The sequence below is a fragment of the Takifugu flavidus genome, chromosome 20, assembly GCF_003711565.1.
Source record: "Takifugu flavidus isolate HTHZ2018 chromosome 20, ASM371156v2, whole genome shotgun sequence".
NCBI lineage: Eukaryota > Metazoa > Chordata > Actinopteri > Tetraodontiformes > Tetraodontidae > Takifugu > Takifugu flavidus.
Genome location: NC_079539.1, coordinates 11,145,496 through 11,171,698, shown reverse-complemented (window position 1 = coordinate 11,171,698; position 26,203 = coordinate 11,145,496). Strand labels below are relative to the sequence as shown.

The 26,203-nt window shown below is 43.1% G+C and overlaps 1 protein-coding gene across 4 annotated transcripts in view; it reads right to left on the bottom strand.

Annotated features, from left to right (window-relative positions):
• dcc (DCC netrin 1 receptor) overlaps positions 1–26,203 on the bottom strand; it is a 113,598-nt gene that overhangs the window by 36,757 nt on the left and 50,638 nt on the right. For 2 of the 4 annotated variants that reach the window (XM_057018798.1, XM_057018799.1), the window contains exons 7-12: positions 25,716–25,836; positions 16,405–16,678; positions 10,723–10,877; positions 10,270–10,418; positions 10,025–10,163; positions 8,580–8,629 (exon numbers count right to left, since the gene is read on the bottom strand). In XM_057018798.1, coding sequence (XP_056874778.1) covers positions 8,580–8,629; positions 10,025–10,163; positions 10,270–10,418; positions 10,723–10,877; positions 16,405–16,678; positions 25,716–25,836 — 888 coding nt within the window. The remainder of the gene's footprint in view (positions 1–8,579; positions 8,630–10,024; positions 10,164–10,269; positions 10,419–10,722; positions 10,878–16,404; positions 16,679–25,715; positions 25,837–26,203) is intronic. The other 2 variants (XM_057018800.1, XM_057018801.1) reach the window with 1 other exon arrangement.

The following is a 26,203-nucleotide window of genomic DNA, read 5'->3' as shown; positions in this document are numbered from 1 at the left end:
GATCTGCTGCTATGAGGGGGAGCAGCTCAGACAGAAAAGAGCAGCATGAGAACTACTGATTATACTCAAAATTATGCTGAGAAAATTGTAAAAGCTGGAATGGTGAGCAAACCTGGGCATCAAGTTTAAACAAGGTCCAACATTCACACTCAGTTTGTTGCTTTTAGCTTCAAATATGCTGTGAAAAAAAGTTAACATGATAACCGGCAGCATCGCTCATGACCTCAGTGTTCTTATCAGTTACATGTACGAAGTTTAAGGACCAAGTTTTAGTCTCTCTTAGTAAGCTCTGCAAGCCAGCCCCCACTGGTCACTTCTACTCTTTTAGCCACAGATAAATTTGAATGTTGTCTTCGTAAAAACAGAAGGAGAAGCCATGATTTAGAAGAAACGATCCAAGCAGCAGTAAGTCAATCAGATCCAAAGAGCACCATGAGCTGAAGCATCATTACTCTGCGCTGCTTCCATTTCCATCATAAAAGAAAACGTCAGGTGCGTGTGCCAAACAGCCTTTTAGTCTCACCAACCTGCTGCTCTATGGTTCTGCCGCATTGCGCCCCCTGCATGACCGAGGCGGTGGGAGGTGGTAGAAGTACAAAAGAGTGGGATTCAGAAAGTGCTCCACCTTCATGCCCAAGCAGAACTAAGTTCTCAACAGAGGATCAGAGATTGAGGCATGTTTAGGTGTTGTACTCCAGTAGAGAGCTCACAGTTATCACACTCAATGTCAATCAACCTCAGAGGGGGGGGGGGGATTTACAGACCATTGGGAAAATTTTAGAGAAAAACCTTAGCAGAGCCGATCTCCAACCTTCGCTGAGACATGGCTGTGGTGCAGCTGGAGGGGCTAACACTGAACTGGACAGGGCTGAAGTGGCTTTGCAAACCAGCAAGAGGAGGTGGCCTGGCAGTGTATAACTACAACTCACTCACTGATGCCAGGATGCTGTGGTAGTTTCTATTCACTGCTCATCACACATTGAGTTTGTGACTGTAAAATGCAGGCCATCCTATGTTCTCCGGCAGCTGACAGCAGTCATCTTATCCGCACTACCATATGGCAAACAACAAAGAGGCTATAGTAGAGCTCTGCGCTAGCATCACGACAACTTTATAGGAGCCAGAGATTTAGATCAGGCCAGTCTCAAATTTGTCAAGCCCAAGTTGTACCTACATGTGAACATTGCATTAGACCTAATGCACCCAATACTCATACTGCACCACACCCTTTCCTTGGTTTGGCAGCTGTGATTGCTAAGCTGTCATGCTAACACCAGCATATACACCAAGGATTAGGCAGGGCAAGCCAGTGGTCAAGGATCTCAAAATGCAGCCAAAGGAAGCAATAGTAGCCCTGCAGACATACCACAGTGATGCCTATTTCCAAGCTCAAGGAGACATTCAGCGCACATTTTGGGTTTTGCAAACCTAGACGCATTAATATTTGCAGAGAGAACCAACCGAGCCACAGAGGATGCCATAGTCACCATACTCCACTTCGCACCTGGAGAGGAAAACCCCAGAATCCTCTTCAGCTCAGCTTTTATCACAATGCCACAACAACATCTGGTGGAAGGGATGAAGCTGCTAGGGGTAGAGACTGGCACCTGCAACTGGAAGCTTAAGCTCCTTACACAGTGATAGCAGGCAGTCAGGGTGGGCAGTCAATTTCCCAGGACCATCTCAGGGAGCACAGGCTTTTCCCAAGGCTGTGTTCTGAGTTCCAATAACCATCTATGGTGCTACTGTGGATAGGGTCAGCCACATCAAGTTTCTGGGAGTCCATCTTGCAGAAGAACTGAACTTCTCAATCAACACAGCAGTCATCCAAAAAGCTCAGAGGCATTTCCACACTTCCAGAGGCTCAACACCTTCCACACCATTGAATCAAATTGTTGGTGCCCCTGTGCCCTGCTGATGGAGAGCTATAAGCTGCACTGCATCCATAGAGCTACCGCCCTCATCAAAGACCCTCATCACCCCTCTGGTTGCTGTCCTGCCATCTAGGAAGAGGTGCAGTATTTGCTGTGGATCCTTTTTACAAGCTGTAAGGCTAGTGACTGTATCGCGCCCCCTCGTCAGTTTCACACTTATATTTGTAAACCCATTAGGCTGACAGGCTGCCAGGGTCAGATGTTTTAAAAAGCCCTTTACTATGGACACATTTGTTATGAAGTGTTTTTCAAATAGTGTGAATAAATAATTACCTTTCTTTTAATTGTTTTGATACTTAGTTATTTTAGCTGATATTAAGATGATTAATGCATTCCAAGAACTGGTTGAGAATCAGGAACAACCTTTCCTTTCAGCTTGTGCTTTTAGCTTGTGTCAAACAAAGAACTTCTTCTACTTCAGAAGGCTATCACCTAGCCTGGAGGGCCAGCCTGGTAGTTTATATAAAAATGCCTCTTACGGTTCTTTAGCTGAAGAAATCAAAAATGAGCCCAGTTTCCTTTCAGCACTATAGTGGAGCCATGGATTTGTTTTGCTCCACATTCACCTCAGGTTCCCTAAAAAGGCTCTCAGAGTCATGTTGATCAAGGTAACAAGTATTCTGGCCCGTCAGACATTATGTTACCTGATCCTTTGGGATCTGGACTGTCTGGTGTTCAATTAACCCTCCAGTGTAGGTTCTTTACATTAGCAGCTGGTTCAGCTGGGAGGACACTCAGCTTATTTAGCTTGTAGCTATCGATCATGTCAGGACCTGTTGCTGTACAGTTTTTTTCTGCTTGGGACCTGTAGCCGCTGTGGTGGTAAATGCTGGTAAACGGTAGGTTGTTGTGGTCTGCTGTGATATTAAAGGCACTGGTTTAGGTCTGGTCTGAATCCTCTTCCACTCAGGTGCCACATTTGGCAGATCAACCTTTTTTGTATCACCCTACCATTGGGAGAACCCTTTGGAGGGTTCTGGGGAGCTCTTGGAGAACTCTACCTAGCTCTTTTCTGCTGAAAGCAGTTGCTGGCTATACATGTCGGAGCATTGAGATACCAGTTTTTAGTTGTACTTGATGTACAAAGCTCATGGATTCTACAAAGGGAAATGATGGCCCCACTTCTGCTCCTGAAAACCCAAAATTCTGAGTAACCCAGGTTGACTGGCAAACCGCTGATAGGTTCTCAGCTAAAAGGGCTAAAAAAGAGAGAAAGTGTGACAGAAATCATTTCATTTTTTCTAGTTGTTTCAAAGTAAGAGACCCCACATCAGCATGTGCGAGTGATGGAGGACAGGCTGGTCCATGTTGACCCCCACAAGAGACACTTTGGGGAGGACAATGTTAATAACATATGAATTTTGGTTCTTCACCTTCCTTTCATATCGCTCATCTGTAGACTTTCTTTCTTTCTTGGCCAGTTAAATGGCCACAACACACAATTTTTTCTTGTTAAGTTTTCTGCCAATGACAGAACAAGAAAAAAAGGCACTTTGTAAAGAGACACTGTCTATTTACATTCTTTGGGCAAATGGACATTAATAAAGTATCTCTCGCTTTGCTCTGTAGTCTATACTTGAGCAACATGAGAGAATCAGGCAGGACTGCATCTCAGGCCCTTTTCTCCGTTGTCAGTGTGTGTGTGTGAGCGTGTGTGCTGCAAATTCTTTTTATTAGCTGAAGGTTAAAGAAATTAAGCAAAATTTCTTAACTAATTGATTATTGTGATGTAGCCTATGCCAATGCTACATTAATGTTATGGCCATTTCTGAAATAAAGAGCATCGCTGTGTCTGACACTGACACTCCACTGATCCCTACTCACTACAGGGAGCAGCGTTTAGTGGACTGTTTGTTTAATGGAGGCGTTAAATGCCATTATAGTGTTATAAATATCATCATAAATACATGCCTTCATAAAGCATAATAAACACCCACCAGAACAACATCAGCATATTTTTAGGTTTTTATTTTACTGAATAATGAATTCAACACACTCAGTCGTTGGTTGTATGTTGATGCAGTAATAATTTAGGAATTACTGTCATGAGGATGATGGGATATATTGGCTGGCTGGGAAGAATTTGTTGTCTCCTGCTTGTCACAATGCATTATGGGATACACTTATTGCACTAAATAGCATGCAGTGATCATTTCTTAACTCTGGGAGGGCCCTACATGATGGAGAGCTCATTGGTGCGCCTTATAGGGAGATGTATGGATGGCTGGAAGCAGCTTAGATGGGCAGGAGGTGACATCCAGCTAAAAGGATGAACAGTAATAAACACTTTATAATGCTTGGTTATTTGGTGTATTCTGCTGCTGTAGTCATCCTCTTACACAAACGCAGCACGGAGCAGAGAAATTACAGAGCTTCACTCACACAACCTGTTTTTCTGCATTCTAAAAGTGAATTGAACTGAGCCTCTGAGACCTCGAATACAGACGGCACAATGTGATATTCCAGACTCCAGGTTCGGTGGTCAGCGCACATTTTTGATCCCATATTGTTAAAATTAGATATTCAAAAGCACTTGAATGCTTTTTTCCTGTTAACACAAGAGGATGTATATATATGTGTGTATGTATACGTGTGTGTATGTGTGTGTGTGAAGTGGGTGAACAGTGTTAAAACACACAGCAGACATGAAGGTTATCAATAAAAAGTTATTTCAAATCACACAGAATGATATATTTGGTCTTCTGCTCCCTCTCAGCGTGAAATGATTTATTATTAGAACAGCTCAAATATTGATAAGGCTTATTTCTTGATGTGAAGCCACACAGGCAGCAACCATCTCCAGACCCTCCAGAGAATCATACGTAAAAGCAAAACTTTGACTGAGATGAACACAAGCAGGAATGTTTCACCGACGGGCGAATAACTCAGAAATGTCATCAATCACAGCCCGTGTGCAAAAATTCAGATTTATACGATCATCGCACAATCACAATTCTTTCTGCTCATCTCATACTCAGCATACTTTTCTTCTTCTGGTATTTGGTCCTTCTCAACCGCCTACCCTCAGCTTCTCTGGTTAAAAATGATGTAAACCGAGCTTATTCGCCTGGCGGCCCCTGGGCCTCTTCTGGTCCTCCAATCAACTCAGACTGGCCCATCTGTGGGTCCAAAATACCACTATTTAAAATAACTATAATGAATACATACTGTAATTTCTCCAGTTCGATCCCAGTGGTAGGAGTTTTAAATGACCAATTCTCCACGAATGCACCATGTGCAATGTCTCTTCTAAACTATTTTGATCCACTATTACCAGTGTTTGTAACTAGCCAGCATGAGATCAGACTAATAACCAAAGCGCTTTGGTTTAAGTCCAAACAACAAGCATAGCGTGTCGTGCTTGGCCGCTCGAGAGCAGCGGGAGCAGCAACGGGCTGCACAGCATTGATCCTCAGTAAAAAGAAAAGGCTGTTTACCAATGCCGAAAGGGTAAAAGAGTGCATGCTAGCTGCTGTTGAGGAGGTGGTAACAGGCAATCAAGTGAGGGTCTTATGTTGGCCAGATTGAGGAAACCTGAGGTTCCGTCCCAGCTGTGGATGAATCCGCTGACAGCTTTGACATGTTCTGGTGCCTGCTTCAGTGGGGACATCCTGAGGCTAATACCAGTAGAATGACATGCTACTGGTTCTTCATCAACTCGGCCAGCGTCGACTAAATCTAGTGGAAAACAACTATAGATGCAGATATTAACAATTTGGGCTCAAGATACATTTATGAATCCAGTTATGCTCATATAAATGTCACAAATACAACTGCTTAAGTGAGTGTTTGCATCCCTGTTGGATTACTGTCACTCCGTATGAACCAGATGTCCAATGTCACATTAGTAGCTTATAGATGGGAAGGAAAGAGATGTGTGTGTGTGTGTGTGTGTGTGTGTGTGTGTGTGTGTGTGTGTGTGTGTGTGTGTGTGTGTACAAAAGTGTGCCTGTGTCAATGTATTTTAGTCATAAACTCTGTAACTGACACACTAGACCTGCTGCTGTGGGAACCACGGGACAATCACGTGACTGGAAAGGAAGTGACTTGTCCAGAATAATGGCATCACCTTCCAGACCTTTAATATGAAAGCTTATATTACATAAAATCTGTTATTTCAATGTAACAACACAGATAAATGCCCACTTCTGGTTTCTGGTCATCACCCATATTTATCACATATCACCCATTTTTATGAGAAATGTGTGTTCTCAAGGGTAATCAAAGAGCAAAATTATAAATCAGTCAAACTCTATGTAAATCTTCAGTCTTTTCAGTGATCCAGGATTAAAGGAGGGGAGGAGAGTGTCTTAAATCAAGGGCTTTAAATGCTGTTTAATAGCCGTCAGTTACTTGAAAGAATAAATCACATGTTTGGCCAAGGACAGTATCATTAGTCCACTAGACAACTAAATCAGCATGTCAACACCAACCCTGACAGCTGGAAAGAACCCAATTACCAGTCACAATCAGCAGTCGGAAGCTCATCTTCATGGATGTAAATGATTAGCTGCTCTTGTTACCTCTGGAGAACATTTATCTTCCTCTCTGTTCCTGTGTGCTGAAGCCCAACATCTGAGAGAGCTGCTCATTGTTCTGATGCTTCAGGATCTCTCACTTCATATCTGGGGCTACCTGCTGCTTCATTGGGCCATCAGGTCAGCAACCGTTAGGACTTGTTATTGACAATGTGGGTTTGGAATATCAACAATATGCAATAATGTCAACTGCACAGAAAATATCATAGTATTGATAATTGTTTTTTACACAACTATTTCAGAAAAATAATATTGCAGTTAAATTGTCTTGATTTGCACTTGGATTAAGAGAATTCTGAACATGTTTCTTCTCTTATCCAAAAGGCTCCTTCAGTTCTAAAAGGAATCCAAGAAGTCAGAAGTCCAGTTGTCTCTGAAGCCAAGATTCTTCTCGACCTGGACGACGGAGGACAACCTCAGCTGAGCTAGAGAACCAGAACCAGAACCATTAAAGAAACATCCCTTCTCTGGTACCGTAGCTCTAGTCCAAACTACTCAGTGGACTCTGGTAGTTGAATCATTGTTTAAGTTTCTTGAAGATGTTTCACCTTCCATCAAAGAGACACCCTGGTTCATTTGAAGCCCCCCAACACCCAGCGGCAGAAGTTCTTCCACCCAAAGGACAAACCACCAAGACACAGAGTAACATATGCGTGGAGAGTCCAGTGCAGCGAGCAATGCCCAGACCTGTACATTGGGGAGCCTAAACAACCACATGGCCCAACATAGAAGAGCCAACTCCTCAGGCCAACACTCAGAAGTTCACCTGCATCTGAAGGACAAAGGACACTCGTTTAAGGACAGTGATGTACAGGAGGAGTGAAAGAAGACCTCTATGTCAAACTGGGAGGACCATCATCAACCCCAATGTGTCAGGAGATGTTTTAATGGCCTCAATAATGAGGGGTGGAGCAACCAACAACCAGGTGACTGAAGCTCCACATGTGTTAATGGCTCCTGAAGAGTAGAAGAACCTGGAACTCCCCAACAGTCAGTCAGAACTTATGAAGCCTCTTGGAGGAGAGGTGAAACATCTTCATGGAACTCAAACAGTCCAGTTACTGTGATTCAACTACCAGAATTACCAGGACCTGGATGAATGAGAACCTTCACAGACATATTCAATGGATTCTCCCAAGTCTGGTAGAAAGTGGCCGTGAGGGGCGGGCAATGCATTACAAACAGGACTATGAGGACTGTGAATTGAACTAACCACCCCTCCGACCATCTAAGACATGCCACAATTGGCTAGAGCAGCATTGGCAGACTGGCCAGTGTGGCAGCTGTGGTCTGGCAGGGGCAGGAACCTGGTGCTGAGGCCCAGACTGTTACCACAGACAGGACTAGAGAGCACCTACTCCAGACATTCTGCACCTGGGTACACTGATCTCTCCAGATATCCGTACCCATCAAACCTTTCTGTTCTTGTTCTCTTCATTTAATAATTCCCATTTGATTTTTCCAAAACGCTGACAACAATTCATCTTGTCAAGGTTCACTAAGTTGCTGAAGGAAAATGTGCAGACCTGCTTTTCTCTGGATCATTGGCATGAATTCAGTAACATCAGAACATCAGAGCAAATCTTACAGGAAGATTTTAGGCAAATGCAAATGTCAGCATTAGATCACATGATTGATCAGTTGCACAACTAATGAAAGCACAGAGGCGTAAGTGCGGATGTGCACTTGAGAATATTGATACTATACTGCAATCAACTATCAGTGTTATTTGATGTGTCTGTCTTTATGTGAGTCAAATGCTATTTCCAGAATTAAAGAATTGCTGACGATAACAGTTTGTGCCTCCTTCAGTTTTAGGAACTATTGTTTCAGATGCATCAGAAACTGGCTCCGACATTATTACAGGACTGAAATACAACACATTTAGCATATCAATGATGAGCATATCAATCAGGAAAATGAGCCTAGTTGTCAGAGGAACATCAGTTTAAATTTGGGTCAGACATCAGTCATCACTGGGCGCTACTAATAAATCATTACATGTCACCAATGTCACTTTCAGGAGCCTGCTGGGTGGTGTGTTGGTGACCACAGACCACAGCCATCGATGCTTTGCAAGAACAAAAGAGTAAAAAGGTAAACTCACCCTTGACAGGACGACTTCTAAGGTGATGTTCTGAGGAGGAGCGCTGGGTACTGCAGAGATACGCACAAAACCTCTATTAGCATCCTTCTGGTTGTGAAAAAATGCTGATCAAGGATATAAAGTAGATAAAAATGAAGCAGAAGTGAAGAATAAATAAATGAGCATGAGGAGGAAGAGATCCAGCAGGATAAGGTAGCAGATTATTTTATTTAAGGACTTTATATGTGAAAAAGTGTTTCCAGTAAACTCTACCTCTGACCAGGCTGAAGCCTGATTAACTGTCTGCAGCTTATCTATTGATTCAGCTGCACATTGTACATGTCTGTGTGTGTGTTGTGTGTGTGTGTGTGTAATAGAGAGGTTTTGTGTGTCAGTTTTATTGGAGATTCAATTAGTCCACAACTCATTGTTATCATCGAGACACAGCCGGAAAACTGACAATTCTGTACAGCTGCTGTGTGTGTGTGTGTGTGTGTGTGTGTGTGCGTGCGTGCGTGCGTGCGTGCATGCGTGTGCGTGTGTGTGAGTTCTGATGGGTTATTCTGTAATTGCAGCTGGACATATGCCTCCATTCTCACTTGCTTGCAGCACATTTTGCAGCAGGGCTTTAATGGCGGCCCTACATGGAAGTGTATACAAATGTGAGCTGTGTGTGTGTGTGTGTGTGTGTGTGTGTGTGTGTGTGTGTGTGTGTGTGTGTGTGTGTGGTTGGCAAGTCCAGACTCTTAAAATAGCTTCAACCTATAGAACCTTTTTACTTAGTCACTTTTAAACAGAAATCACACTGAAAACACCAAATTAGCTGTTTTTTTTCTCAGATCATACATCAGCAGCAGAAGCAGCTTTACCTGCTGTAGAAGAAAAAGAAGATTTTTGATCACTTCAGGTTTGATTATGAGTCATTTCTTTTTTGCCATTAAAACTTGTTTCTACTTCAAATACATCCATAAATCAAAAGATTACAAAGTAATTATCCATCTTATCAGTGCAGATAAGATCAAGTGTGTGTGAGCGTGTGTGTATGTGGGTGTGTGTGGAGGCGTGGTAAGTTAATGGATAAAATGGCAAAAAAAGAAAATAAAACATTTCCATCTCTTTAGTAATTAAAGACCATTAAGACTCCATAAAACTACGAGCATTAAGACACTGAGAGCCTTTGATTGTTCCCTGGTCTCAGCTTAGCAACTGTAATTCTTCACACTGGGACCAGTTTCACGCTGAATTTGATGCTTTAGTTCAGCTACTGTGAGACATCAGAAGCCTCTTTTGTATGATTTTAGGAGCTTTGCTAATTAAAACAAAAACTGAACTGAACTAAATAAAATAATAAAATTAAATAAAATTAAACAGAATTAAATAAAATAATAAACAATAGTAGTAGTACTCATCAGATTGCATGCATGTGTGGGGGTACATAATGTGCACGCTAGCATGGTAAAGCTCACCGTCTGAGTGGGTGGTGACGCTGGCGGCGTCTGTGGCAGGACTGGGTCCGTAGCGGTTGATTGCTAGCACTCGCACCGTGTACTCTGTGAACTTATTGAGTCCATCCATCTTGTAGCTGAGTCCATTCACCTCCACACTCTGAAACAACACAAAGTGGTGGACTTCCATCATCAGCACACTAGATTCTATTGTATGTAGTACACATAATACAGTCATGTTTCCATCATGACGGAATGGAGCTGACCTGTTCCTTGCCCGAGGGGCTCTCTGTCCAGAGCAGTCTGTAACCCAGGATGGGGCCGTTTGGGTGGCTGGGAGGGCCCCAGCTCACCTGGACTGAGGTGGGGGACAGAGCCACGGGTCGGAGGGACTCCACTCTACTGGGAACCTGCACTGTAGATACGCAGAAAACGTTGAGTGAGCATGATGCTGCTCTTGCTGAAACAGTGTTTCCATTACATGAATCGTGGACAGAGAGTGGCTTTTCTTATAGGTTTGAATTAAATTTCAGGTTAGCTGTATTTTGTTTTCCACAGTAAATACATTCAGTATTTCAAAAGATCAAAACCATAATTTTCATTTGGTAGTTGACGTATGGTTCAGTGCTTTTGTCCTTCTTTCATGTTTGACAGTAAATGTGACTACTACTGTCACGCATGTGTGTGTGTGTGTGTGCATGAATGTGCGTGTCTTTTACGGTCAGGTTTGGTGGTGATCTTCAAGGGGGCAGAACTTTCTCCCGGTCCCACATCGTTGTAAGCAATAACTCTGAAGCTGTAGGTCTCCTCTGGTTTGAGGTTGGACACCATCAACTCCAAAGACTCTGGCTCCGACACATTTACTGACCGTTCCCTGGCACGGGAAAACACAGTGTTACCTTTCTCTAGTTTGTAATGGTTGATGTTCTTGTAGAGCTCATATATGTGCATTTAAACTGGAACCCAGGCTTTCTTTTTATTACAGGCCAGATAAACACAACTGTAATCCGTCTAATCTCCTGATGGCTACGGCTAATCTTCCCATTACAGCACCTCTGCAGCATCTCTGTCCCCATCCACATCACCAAATATCAGAGAAGACGGCTATGAAAGCTTTGGCTGTAGGAAAGATCAAACAAAGATTTTTCACCAGTTCAGTTTACTGTGAAAAAATACATTTTTATTTTCGGACTGAAAGTTTTGCTTTACTTTAAAAATAAAGTCAATCAATCAAGTAAAATTGAGTGAGTTTAGTTTTAGTAAACTTTGATCCGCTGTTGGTCAGCCGGGTTTAGTTTGAGCGTTATTTTCAAGCAATTTCTCTTTTTTTCTCTCACTTATATTTCTTATTTCAACCTCAACTTTAAAGCTTCTTGAGATTTAGCAGTGAAAATGTAAAATCTTTCACCATTTTTCAAATGGTGTTAAGACTTTGATCAAGGGTGTATGAATGGACATGGGCTGACCCAGCAGCAGGGTAATACAATGAAAGCTGGTCCACCAAAGCTGGAGAATGACCAGTATTGGAAGAGGGTATGGGGAAAAAGAACCACCATACATACATTTTTAAAACCAACCACAGCAACCTCCCAGAGCAAGAACCAGCTATCATTACGGGGCCAGATGGCCAAGAAAAGGTCTCAAGAACAGATACAAATCCTGACATGATCTAAACCTACTGGATGAAGAAGCTAACTGTCCTTCATGAACATCTGGTAGAACCAGCTGCTACACGATGGGTGGTTTACTGAAGGATGGATGATCCTGATCCCAAAGGATCCGCAGAAGGGTGCAATCATATCCAACCGCCTCCCGATAGCAGCTAACGTGAGTGGGCTGCAGCTCAATAATGAGGGGGACACAGAAAAGAATAGAACAGAAGAAAGTAGAGACACCAGGGCTGCAAAGAACCCACTATTGGTAGAGGCCAGTTGCTTGAGCCTGCAAGGCCAGATGAACCAAACTGTTTGGATTGACTACAAGACACCCTATAGCTCAGTACAGCATACCTGCAGTCATACTTGGCCCTGGGAACTGTACAAGATCAGCAGGACTCTGAGAGCCTTCACACAAATCTCCATGGGGCTCTAGAAGTCCAACCTGGAGGTCAACTACGTCTGAGAGACCTGAACCAGGTCACTGAGAAGACTGCCTATGGATACCGACTAAGAACTGGTGCAAGTGTCAGCAACCTTCACATAGGTGACAAGAGTGAGTGAGACATTTTCACAGCCAAATACCTTCAAAGAGTAAGGCAAGTTCTGAGAAGTCAGCTGAATAAAGAGAAAAATCCCCTCTGACATCACCCATCACGTACCCCGATGGTATAACAGACTGGCCGAAGGAGGAGATAGAAGCATCAGACACAACACATTGACATTGAGCATCTGAACCTCTATCCAGGCTTAAACACATAAGATCAGTGAGGACATCAGAAAGATGGTCCCGGTGACAAGGTGCTAAGTGAATACCTCAAGCAGCAGAAACCAGATGGGGAAGAATTGTTTGAACCATCATGGTACAAGGAAAGCACCTGCACGGCATGTACCACTGCAAAGCTTACAAAGTGGCTAATGTCACAAATTCCTACCATTGGCTGAAAAAAGCTGGACTTAAACTGGTCGGCACAGAGGCTCTGGTCATGGCAGCACAAGAACAGGCTCTGATCACAAGATTGATAGAAGCCGGGATCTGCCACACCAGGCAAGATTCAAGGTGCGGGTACTGCTCAGAGGCCCCTGAGATACAATCTGGCGCATATCAGCAAGGGGGAAGATGCTTAAGCAACACATGACAGGCCGTAGTACAGGCTCATATTTGTGTCGGCTAAAGAACGCCCCTTAGCTGTGCTATAATGAGCATATATGAGGGTCTGAAGTGATGCAGTGCTTTTATAACACAGGTACCAACAATCTTAATGTTAAATAAACAAAAACAATCTCGAGTTGTTTATTCAAAATAAAAGAAGTCACCCCAAAACAAGAAAGAAAAAATAAAATGAGAGACTACATTGGTGTTGCAAAAATTATTCGTAATTTTTATGTTCTTGGCAATAACTTTGGATTGTGGGTGTTTCTGAAGAGGCACGAGGAGCAGCTGGGGAGGAGACCGTTCAAGATGCTAGGTCTATATAGATCACCGTAGTGTTCCTGCCAGGACCGTCTCTAGGAACCAGTGCTGTTTAGACATTCTTGTAAAGAGCCCAGTTAGCTTAGCAACACTTGAGCTAGGAGTTGTTGTAGTTGCTGAGACATGAAGTAATATCAGACGCTGTGATTTATGCTCATTACAGCACAGCTAAGAACCTGAATTTACCTTTCTGTTCTATAATAGAATGTAGAATGTATGAAGAACAACACAACAAAGTAGCTGGTATGGTGTAAAGGAACATCTGTGAAATAACCGAGCTAAGATCCTGTGGGACATCCAGGACCAGAATGAAAAACAGCTGATGCCGGCCGGCCACTGTGGTTGTGAACAAAGTGGACAAGAAGGGTGTAGTGACGGATGTGGTGGTCCCCAAGGAGAGCAGGATCAGGAAGAAGGAACAGGAGAAATTGGAGAAAAACCAGCGTCTGAGAGAGTGAAGACATCAGCAATCCCTGTGTGATTCAGTGGTGTCAGCTGAATATTTCATGGGTCTCTTTTGGTATTTGGGGATGTGATCTTTACAGGTCCAGGTCGACGTGTTGAGTGAAAGAAGCAGATGATGCTGTCAGGACATTGAGGAGAGACCGGGACTTTCGTGGTATTCCAAAGACCGGCCATGAAAGCAGCTACAAATTCAGCTGAGTATTGTTCAGAATAAAACATTCCAGCTCTCTTCCTCCATGTCCTCTTTATGTCATCAAGAATGACAGAACTGCTCTGTCTTTTTGGACGAAAACCTGTAGGTCGCTGCGTCCCTGAGGAAACAAAGCCTACATGAGTGGCTATGAAAGCCCTCAGCTGGTGCTGTGAGTGTCAGAGGTTACCATTTAACAGCAGCGGGGGACTTGCCAATATGTCACCGCGAGGCTTTTCCTATTAAATATCCTGTGCTGGAGGTGCAGCAAAGCTGTGAACACTGGAACAAAGTCCCATCCAACATGATATTAGTCTAAGACTCCACAAGATCACAATATTTGTGATTCCACTTCCAGCAAACACTAATTGTTGATTATTTGGTCATCCTGATTAGGTCCAGGTTGTTCTATGCCTGCATAAATTGGAGCAATTATTGCTTATTTTAAAATACTGGACATCAGCAAGAATTACAGGTTTAATCGGAAATACAAAGTTGAAGCAGAGAAACACATAAAAGCCAGATAAAAGCATTGTTAGGGTCCAGGGTTCGGGATTGTTTTTTCCTGCAGGGGGCATGGTAGAGCTATGCTCCTGCCACAGGTTGACGCACCTGCAGGCTATCAGCAATCAGCCGACTATTTAAGGACTGGACTCCTGCCTACCAGTGTCGGAGTATTTTGGTGTTTTTGGTGACCTTGGTGTGTTTGTATTATTGGAACTTTCTGGTGTATCTTGTGTATGGTATGTTTTCCCTGCTTGTTTGAAGTGTCCAAGTTTTGAACTTGTGCTTCCCAGCAGTCCAGGAGGACTGACATTTTTGTGTTTGTGGAATTAAACCTGGTTTTGGTCTTCTCATCACTGTGTTCTTGCCTGCTTTCGGGTCCTGTTAAAACCCAGACCGTAACAAGCATGATGGTATCTGGTTTAAGTTACCATATTTTCACGACCATAAGGCGCACTGTATTAAAAGGCGCAGTCTCAGTTATGGGTGCTATTTCTGTATTTAAAACATACATAAGGCGCACCGTATTATTAGGCGAATGCTGAAACATACAGTAAAAAATGACAACGGAAGTAAAACAGTGAGTTTCGACACATTTATTGAACAAAATATTCATTCTTCCGCCACAAAACCATCAAAGTTTTTATCTTCTGTATCTGAATTAAACAGCTGCACTATTTAAATGTCCAACATCCCGAATTCCTCTTCTTAATCATCTGAATCGGACTCACCGACCGGTTCCACTTCAGCGTTGATTTTGTGAAAGCTCTTACAATACATGAAGACGGTATCATAGCCCATGCGTCTACAATCCACCCGCATATGGTGGCATAACTTGCCCGCCGCTGCCTCATAGTCTTTGTGAAGGAGCGTTCGCCTTACATCATTCAGCGCTCTGTCCGTTTCCGTGGCAGCTGAGAACCACGGTGAACGACGACTTCTCGTGCCCCGTTGTGCGTATCGCCACCGTGCTGGTCCCTTTTTCTCCACTTTGTGAGTCAAAGGGATGTTAAAAGTCAGAGGGATCTCATCCATGTTGGTGATGTGGCTGGGCGCGGTTATCTTGTCGCGGCAGTAGGTGCAGAAGATGGCCACCCTCTCCTGGTTAGGGTTAAGGTTAGGGTTAGGGAAGATGGCCGCCCTCTCCTGGTAATCCGTGGGCAGCTGCTGCACAACAGTTGTCCTTGCGCATATGGAGAGATGCCGCCGCCTCATAAAGCGAAAACACTACGATTGCCCGATTGCCATTTTCAGCCACATATTCGATGGCCTGCAGTTTAGAGTAAGCCTCATTCATACGCGTCTCGCTTGACAGCGCCATTTTAGGGGATCCTTACGTGGAGGTGTGCTGCTAATCGATTGGTGGAGCGTTTACCGTAGTGCACCCACCAAAGGCACACAGCAGATTTTGGAGCTCAGTCCACACACAAGGCGCTCCATATTATAAGGCGCACCGTCGATTTTTGAGAAAATCTCAGTGTTTTAGGTGTGCCTTATAGTCGTGAAAATACGATACTGCCACATATGTTGAAGGTCTTTTTTTCTTGGTGTCTCTGAACTAAAAGGACCAGGAGCATCCACACTTACTGTGCTACCACGTCATCAGTTCAAACATTTGCTGTTACCCTTCCTCGGAATAGCAACGGTACTTTGGCAGATCATACAAACACACTTTGTCTGGAAGATGAAGAATGGTGAGAGCTCAGTGAAGCCCAGTGACCCCTGTGTTAGTGACTGACTGATGTCTCATTAGAGTTTAATGCCAAGCGCTCCACTCATACTACACCTGTTACCCATCTGTGGACCGATGTGTGGAGCAAGCCTGACTTTATTTCAGAGATCCACTTAACATTTAAGGGATATGAACTACAATTCATGCTATAAATAACTGATGTCACTTCATCCTTCTACACTTTGAACTAAACTTTCTTTTCAGTTTCTGAGCTCTGCTTTGTGTCTTTCAAATGCCTCCTTTTACTTTATATCTCTTGCGACAAGGTAACAACCACAACATATTGCCGTCCTGGTCCCATTATTACTGGTACCACCTACTCCTTTATACTAACAATAAATATATATTTGTTGAAGTCATATTTTTTAATTGAGCCCTTACCTCTCAACTCCATCCTGGGAGTAATAGATGCCATAGGTCTGCACACCACCTCCAGTCTCCTCTGGGGGGCGCCAGCTGAGTCGAACAAACCGGCTGGACACTAGGACAGGGACCAAGTCACGCGGGGGAGAGGGGAGGGCAGCGCCTGGGCTGGGGGACACTGGTGGGGGATCAGAGGAGGAGGAGTAAGTCAAGGAGGTGCCAGAAGGTGCATGAAAAGGGTGAGGAGAGGACAGGGCTTTCTGGGCGGGGCTATAGCGAGTGGGCGTGGCCTCTGTGTGGCATTCATTTGAGGAAAGGGAGAACGAGCAGGGAGACAGAAAAGGGGATGGCCAGGAGGTAACAATGCAAAGCAAATAAAAAAGAGCAAATAACAGATAAATAAAAAAGATGAGGAAGGGACAAGGAGGAAGAAAAAGAAGAAGAAGAGCGGTAAAGATGTTCACAGGCAATAAGAAAAACAGTGAAGAGCATTTGAAGAGTCATAATTAACATCAACACATTTTAAAAGGGAAAATGAGCAATTAAGACATCTTAAAACTAGTTTTACAGAATTAAACTATTTTCTACTAAACTATTATGATAAAGTAAAACAACTAATAAAAGAGACTATTTTAGGACACTATCAACAGGAAGCCACTACACATGATGTATAATAAATGTGAGTGATGTCATAAATGTCATGTGTTCAAGAAAAAGCAAATGTGTTCAGTTAAGCTCTGTCAAGGTGAAGCCAGAATAAGGAACTATGCATAGAGAATCTTCAGAGCTGCTGCTACAAGAACATGGAGACGTTTAGGAGCTGTCAACAGTTTAGGAGCTGTTAACAGTTCAGCGAGAGGAAGGTGAAAGTTGGGCCAGAACCACCTTGGATTCATTTCCACTTTGTTTTTTGTCACTTGTACCCATTGATGGAGGCAGGAATGATGGAGGAATAACTGTGGGAAAACAATCCACAAACCCTCTTCATTCCGGATTATTCATCCATCCATCAAAGCGCGTTTAGTAAACTATAGAGAAGAATAAACCAGGGTTTGGGGCAGCCGGAGTCTACATTAATACACCAAAGACAGGCAGCCAGTCCGTCACACTCGCTACGATTAGGGTGGACTGACATCCCATAAAGCGAAATATGGCTGTCCTGGAAAGCTGCCTTTGCTTTGCAGCAAACATGTCCTCGGTTCTGGTGTCCAGATGATCGAATTGTAGACTCATCTGTCCAGAGAACATCATTGTCCTCGTCTACATTCTGTCTGGCTTTCATGATTCAGTGGGAAAACAAAGGTTTCCTCCTCAACCCTCCCATGACCGGAGTCAAGTGTGTGTCCACCTCATTCTGAAGGTCCTCTCATGGGGTTTTTGGGGCTTTCTCACACTCCCTGTGGCACCTTGTGACCTGCTCTCAGCGCTCTAACCTGGACATGTTGGCAGGTGTTTGACATGTTCTAAAATTTCTGGCTGATGCCAATCTCCATTTCAATCCTTTACCAGATCCAGAAGTTGCCACATTCTGACATAAATAAATCAAATATAGGAAAAAAACACATCACTTCTCCTGTGTCCTAGTTGTCTCACTGTAAACCTCAATTCTTTGACAGCAAATGAAAGTAAAGGTGCAGGTGGAAAGAATAAAGACTAAAATAAATTCACGAAATGTGTGGTTGTGGTGGAACAAAGTGACGGGAGATGAGGAAATCATCTCAGATGAGAGTTTGTTGAGCTCCTGTGACCTGATGGAGGAGTTGGGAGGTCAGACAACACAGGCAGAGAGTGGGAGAAGGACCTGAATAAGAGCTGAGCACACACACACATACACACACACACACACACAAACACACACACACATACACACACACACAGACACACACTTGTTGTACATGACTTTGTCCACTTCCCACAAGCTGCTCTGCATTTAGATTGTTTCTGCCTGGATGATTCTGGGCGGTTTTGCTTTCTCTGCCGAGGTCTCCACAAATGGCATTTTCCCCCAAAGGGATTACATAGGAAAAAATGTGGATTGGAAGATGGAAACATATACATAATTACATTAACTGAATATTTATCTTATATTAAGATTAAATATAATATTAAAGATCAGCAAGTTGTTGTTGTTGTTGATGATGTTTTTGTTGTTGTTGATGATGATATGGTTGATATTGTTGTTGTTGATAATATTGTTGATATTGTTGTTGATGATATTTTTGATATTGTTGTTGATGTTGTTGATAATATTGTTGATATTGTTGTTGTTGATAATATTGTTGATATTGTTGATGATGTTGTTGTTGATGTTGTTGTTGTTGTTGTTAATGATGTTGTCATTGCTATACATCACATTTGAAAGAGCCAACAACAGCAAACAGAGCTGATGGTCCAGGCAAATGTTTGATAAATCACAGAAGAACAATGTCTAACTCTCCTAATTAGTCTGATTAATTAATTAATTCATGAGATTATTGGCTGAATGATTTAGATTTTGAGTTTAATCATGCACATAATACACTTGTTATGCATGAGTTGAGATTGTGATGATTGTTTATTCTACAGAACATTTTTGCAATGAAGTGTACAAAAGAGGATCCAGGTTGGAAATGAAACACACACACACACACACACATATGGACAGATACAAAATGCACTTAATTATGAGTACATACAGATGGCTCACTTCTGGATCCTGGATCTATTGTGGACTTGAATCTGAATGCTCACCCATGATCACATGACTGTTGCCCAACAACCAAGCGTATCCAGGAGCTGGTGCATATACGCTGTATGTGAGGAAGGAAGTGTCACAGCAGTTGTATGTAGGCTGTAATTGGGGTGTTTACTTGAATCTATGCTCGCTGATCTGTGTTATGGCTGTTGTCCTGGCTCGTTAGTCACTTTCAGTAAAAGCTCAGAATTACAGCACAGTGGCACCAACAGTCAGTTCACGGGTCTCTCTCAGGCTGGTGTTCCTCCTCACAGGAAGGTTTAGGGTTGCTTTTAGAAAAGTGGCAGCAAAACCACATAAATACGACCTGTGATGTCAGCCTTCTTCTTCTACAATCAGAGCTCTCACAACACAACATCCACATAACTGGGACATTAGCACAGAATTCTAGATAGGCCACTTTTCCTTTGGAAACTTGGGGAAACAAGAAAACATTCACATTAAAAGGAATATTCTGCCACTGCAGCAGCTTAAAGGGCCACTTTAATATGAGGAAAATGGTTCTATTATCAAACAGCGCCAATATCAATCAAGATGATTGAGGATCTGTAATATACAGATACTTTATACTTTATACTTTCACAAATGATGGCTTTGTCCTCTCTAAGTGTCCCTTCTCTTCTGTCCAACATGTACTGAGAGTTTCATAACAGTTCATGGATCTGCACGTCCTCAAATTTCTCTTTTCTTAAGTCTCCCATTTTTCTCGTTTTTAATAGTCCATCAATAACTTGCTTTTTTTTATTCAGAACAGATAAAAGGCATTAAAATGATGGCATGTGCTTGAAAAAAAAATTTCTTTAAAAAAAAGCTGCTTTTCAGATGCTGTATTTGATTGGTGAATGAAGGGATAGTAGCAGCAGTTTGACATGAATTCTAAAATAAAATACAGATTTAACTGATTGACAATGTAAAGGAAGCTGTTGCCAGTCCGGCTGGGTGTTGTTAGAGAGACAACTGCCATGAAATATAGCCGTTCCCTCCGAACGGTATTATTTCCTGGACACCCGAGCAGGCAGTCGCAGTCAGCCATGACAGCTTGTACTAAACAATGATCCATCCAGAAATCATCCAGTGGTGTGTCACAGAAAACAAGATAGATAGTGGTCCACCAGGATTGATCCCGGCTCCTGTATAAATTAACATGAGGCAGCCATCCAGAAATTATCTACTGAGCGACAGCCATCCAGGGACAGCTAGCTAACTGTTGGGCATTATCCTCTGCGCTCAATACCGCCGTCTAAAACCCGCCGAACTGTGAACATTTTGAAAAATGAATATGGAGGGTATTCCTATTATTTTTCCTGACAATCCAGAAATAGAGCATCCCTCCTAATTTAACGCATTATTGTTTAGATTTTATGGTGCTAACACAAGCTAACACAACACAGGCTAACACGGTGGTGTGCCAGGGTGCAGCACATCCAAAGATCTAACAGTGAGTGTTTCACCTCCTTAATTTAGTTCAGTAACACACACACATTTCATTACTGGCACGCACCATCACACACTGTCTTGTTTTTCCTCCTCCTGTTTAGTAATTATGAAGGGACTGATGGGGGGTGTTTTATTACAAAAAGGATCAATTTTGGAAGTGACAACACACATGAATGCATGTTCTGTCTCACACACACACACACAAACACACACACACAAAATGGTAATGCTTCTTGTGCAGTAAGGTACAAACCCCCAACCTTAAATTGATTGATAGAACCAGCACAACACACACAAGCACACACACACTCCTCACTCACCACACTCACACCACCACACACACACACACACACACACTTCAACTGTATGAATGACCTTCCACATTCTCCAGTCAATAGATATTGACATCACAGGCACATCAGCTTCCTTCCTTCTCTTCTCCTTTGATTTTCAATCAGTCATGTTTCCACAGCGTGTCAAAGCTTCCTGGTGTCAGCGTACTGAGATGATACCTGAGTGACTTTTGTGTGTGCAGGTTTGTGTTTTTAACACCGACGGTCTGAAACGGACACAGATCCTGAAGACACACCAGACACCAGATATACTCAACGGTCACTTCAGGTTCAAAAAACCTTTAAATCAAACCTCTAACCATCTATACAATCTACACACTATATGAATATAATAACAACAAAACATGTCATGTAAAGAATGTTTGAACTGAAGAGCATGAGAGGTCTTCAAGAAACTACCAGGAAGTCCAACTGACTTGTTTCAAGTTGAGAAGAAGAGTTCTTCAACCTGGAAGACTGAGAACATTTCAAGACCATACCAAGAGACCAACAGGAAGTGTGCTGATTACAGAAAGCTGCAGCACAGGATCCCTCTCATCAGCCTACCTCATGGGTCCAGTAATTCTCCAGAAGGTCCTGAACCAGTTCCTTAGTGAAAAGAAAGAGACTGACCCAATTCAACAACTTTAAAGCCAAATTCAAGTGGATACGGGAAGATTTAAGATCAATTCTCCCCTCAGTGACCTTAAAAGAAGTCACAAGTTTCGTCTGGGAGCCCAAGGATCCCAGCGCTCCAAGGGGAAGTTTCCCCTGAGACAACAAAGGACAAAGATCATGGCACAGTTACACCAATCAGGACAACTGGGTGAGGAACTGAAGGAACTGAACTTTACCATCAAAGCAAAGGAAAAGGAGCTGAAGAAGCCTCATAGCTGAGAGGTGAGACCTCTCTTACAAACGTCCAGTTGACCTATTTCAACTGAGGAGAAGAATCCATGTCAAAGATGTCCTTTGCAGCTGCTTTGAAGCATTTTAAATGACATTTGTTTGAAAGCGTGCTGCTGCGTTCTTTGGGAGTTGTGTCCTTTCGAAGGTTAGACAGAGCACAGCACCTGCTGGTCTGTCCCCAGAGGGTGGCGACAGCAGATCTTCAGTCAGCAGCTTCAATAAAGATGGATTCTCTGCTCACAGTTTCACATTTGTACCACCTCAAACCACTTCAGGCACCTGCAACAACCTCCGACATTGACCTTGACTGAGCCAGAGGAGCCTTTACTTGCAAACAACAATGCTAATTTTGTTAAAAGCTGTGGGAGACATCAAAATCACTCTGCGCCCTCTGCCCCAGACTTCAGCAGGAGCTGACAGCATCTATGGAGCTCCTGACCTCTCCTGATCCAGGCATCGTTCCCTCTGGCCGATCCCATCTTCTGCTCTCTGTTCTCTGTAGCCGTCATTCAATTATCCAGCTGTGACAATATTCCAGTGCCTGTCCTATCATGTGTCCAAAGATGTTGTTGCCTCTTTTTTTGAACCTTCCTCCATTTTTAAGGGTCACATGCCAGCATCAGAGCTGGTAGAATGTTAAAAACTGTCCTTTTAAAGAGTATTTGAGTCAAAGTCGGGTTGAAGTTCTTGCTGCACGTGAATAATTGAAGGAAGCACCATTATGGAAGGTTAGAAATGATGTCTAATTTATAAAGATGTCGCCCGTGAAGCCCTGGTAGACCAGATCCACACAGGAAGATCAATCACTCCTGTCTCATGAGGTGATGTTGTGAGGCCTCACAATCACTGACCGGTCAGAAAAACAGCGAAAGTGTCTGACTGTGTTCATACAAATCACTCTATACGTGTTCATCTTTACTAAATGTGTCCATTTTACAAGATGCGGATCTTGTATTATCCGTAATTAGTTGCTGTTCTCAATAGAATCCCTCTGCTGCTGTTGTCGAGGTGTCGTAAGAGCTGGTAGTATAGAGGCGTTCCTCTGTGTTAGAGATATGGTCTGTGTGTGTGTGTGGGGGGGGGTACTGGGTTTGCAAAGGTCAGACGTTCACTGTGGAATACAAATCTGTCTGACACACTCTCTCCTCCTCTCTCTCTTTCTCTCTACCCTCTCTCTCTCCCCCCTCTCTTTCGCCCCTCCCTCCTCGCTCTCTCTCTCCCCCTCTTTCTCACCCTGCCCTTCTCTTGACCCCACCTGTCTACCATTTCTCTTCCCTCCCTCCATCCTCTCTTCATCCTCATCACCATTTTCTTTCCATCCCTCTGTAACCCCGACTATCTTTCCTCACTCTCCCTCTGTGGAATTGTTTTGCCAATTTCATTTTTATCGTTTATCCTCTCTCGTTCTATCATCCCCCACTCATTCCAATGCACAAGGTACTTCTCTTCTTCCAGCAGCCATAAAACGATATCCTCCCTTGCTCTCTTTAACTCTTCATGTTGCCTAGCTTCCTGTCCAGAACCAAACCCGGTTGGTTCCGACTGTCAGCACTTTGTCTCATGTGGATCAACATTTCTGCCTCTGAACCCCTGATTTACATCAAAGATTTTATTTTGCTGATGGGAGCTCTGGTTAATTATTGATCTGCTCTGAAATTCACTGCTCTGAAATTCACTTCCTGTGAGTTCCTGCACACTTTACTGTTTACTTTAGCCTATTTGGTCCGCTTTGTTACTAACTGGATCCAGTATGATGCTCTGTTGCCAGGACAACCCTGAAACTGTCCTCCGCTCCTAAAAATGGCGTGTTGGCTGCGCTGGTGATGCCCTCCAGCCGATGCAGAAATCTTGGTGAAACGGGGAGGAAATGAGTTTCAGACGTGTTGCTGTTGAATTCCAGAACGTTCCACTGTTGAGGAGAACCCAGACCAGAATGTAGGAGCCCGGGGAGCAGGACACCACCACTGTCTCACAGGCTGAAGCAGGTGCTCAGTACGAGCGTGTTACTCATTTATGCAGCAGAACAAAATAGGAAAGTAGATTTTCAAAATCACAGAGAAGAAAAGATATACTAAGGGATATAAGAGAAGATATACAGTATGTGATGCTCATAGTTACTGAAGGTTTCTCAGCGATGACCATCGCAGGTTGTTTGGGTTTAGATGAGAAAACAATAGGAAATGGGTAAATCGTGAAGTGAGGGTGGGTGATATTATAAGAAAAAGTCCTGTGGAGGGCCAATCAAAGCAGCAGAAAAGCTGCTCAGAATTAAGCAACACCAAAGGAAGATGGCAGAAAGAAGCCAATTAATGTCAAAAGCAGAAAGAACAATCAAGAGCACGAAAATGGTGGAATTCAAGGCAGCGAAGCAATCAAAGCTTCCTCTCGTCCCTACAATTTATCAGGATTAGAAGGGAAAGAAGTCTGTGGACTGATGCTCTCTAAGCCTTAAACTTAAAAGCATTTTTCATAAAGTAAACACTCTTAAGTGGGCAAAAGAAAAGGTTAATGGAAGATTCTGCAGTTGGAAACTGATTTTCTTTTTAGCTTTGGAATAGAAAGTGGATTTTTTTTTATCTCCTGTCTTTTTCCACTTCTTCTAAAAATGAGCTCCAATACATATTTAAGGTTTAGATTTGGATTTTGATCCTCTACATTTATTTAATTAGTTGTGTTACAGTAAAAGTTACCTTCAGTTACGTTAAGTGCAGCTGGACACAGATAACATAATGACAAGAGAGATAAAACAAGTGTACCTAATGAAATTACAGTTAAATATAAAAGAGGATTGTATGAACACAAAGATAAGGCCAAAAGAGAGAGAAATGCCAGCACAGCTTTAAACTCATGAAATAATCGAATAAAATCAGCTTAAACAAAGACTTTGTGATCAGAAAAAAGAAACCGATTAAAATTTTGTGCACAAGAGCCATCATCTGTGTCTCCCCCTCCCTCTGTCCGTCTGTCCATCCATCCCTCTCTCTCTCTCTCTCACACACACACACACACACACACACACAGCATGATTTCTCATGGGAATGTTTGATTGGTCGCTGTAGGCCTGCTGGGATGCTTAGTTCCTGCGGTGATAGTAACCAAGTGATAACACCAAACATCTGACCCTCTTTGTTAGAGTGTGTGTGTGTGTGTGTGTGTTGTGGGTGTGTGTGTGTGTGTGTGTGTGTGTGTGTGTGTGTTGCCATCTGCACTCATGACTGGCAAAGAAAGAAAGAAGAAAAGAAAGAAAGAAAGAAAGAAAGAAGAAAGAAAGAAAGAAGAAAGAAAGAAGAAAGAAAGAAGAAAGAAAGAAAGAAGAAAGAAAGAGGAGTCTACAGATGAGCAATATGAAATGAAGGTGAAGAACCAAAATTCATTTGTTATTAACATTGTCCTCCCCAAAGTGTCTCTTGTGGGGGTCAACATGGACCAGCCTGTCCTCCATCACTCACACATGCTGATGTGGGGTCTCTTACTTTGAAACAACTAGAAAAAATGAAATGATTTCTGTCACACTTTCTCTCTTTTTTAGCCCTTTTAGCTGAGAACCTGTCAGCGGTTTGCCAGTCAACCTGGGCTACTCAGAATTTTGGGTTTTCAGGAGCAGAAGTGGGGCCATCATTTCCCTTTGTAGAATCCATGAGCTTTGTTCAGTTGTCTTTTTCTTTGCTCGGAGCTGTTCCCATTGTCGACCCAAGTGTCACAAATATCAAAATGTAAACATTCAGTGTTGTTGATGGTCTGTGTCCGAAAAATGTGAGAAGCAAAACACAATGTGTGTGTGTGGGGGGTGAAGGTCCCTACATCTGACAAAACAGTAGCCCTCACTCTTACCTGACATTGTGTGTGTGTGTGTGTGTGTGTGTGTGTGTGTGTGTGTGTGTGTGTGTGTGTGTGTGTGTGTGTGTGTGTGTGTGTACCTGGCTCTCGGAGCAGCAGTTGAGCCATTGCTTGGGAGCTGCCAGCAGAGTTCTCGGCCACACATTGATAGAACCCTTCATCTGACTTCACCAAACCCAAAATCTGCAGGTTGCTTCCATCCTGAAAAAGCCAGCAGATGAGCAGGTCAATGCAAACACCTTCGGACAAACTACCAACCAAGACAACACAAAGCAGCAGATTAGCATATAAATATGTGTATTCCTGATTTGATTAAAGGATTCAGTTCATTTAATGCTTAAAAGTTGTGTTCCGTTCCTTCTATCTGACCCTAACGCTTCCAGACATGACTGGGAAACCCCACATATGTCGTCCATTTTGCATTCCAAGATAGCAGCAAGTATTACATAAGAGGAACGTACTGATCACAGCCTCGACGAAGCCGAGCTCTTTGCAGTTTTAAAACCTCCAAGTCCAGCAGAATGGAAAAATCCCACATACAATATTCCTCCTGCAGAAGTCCACAATC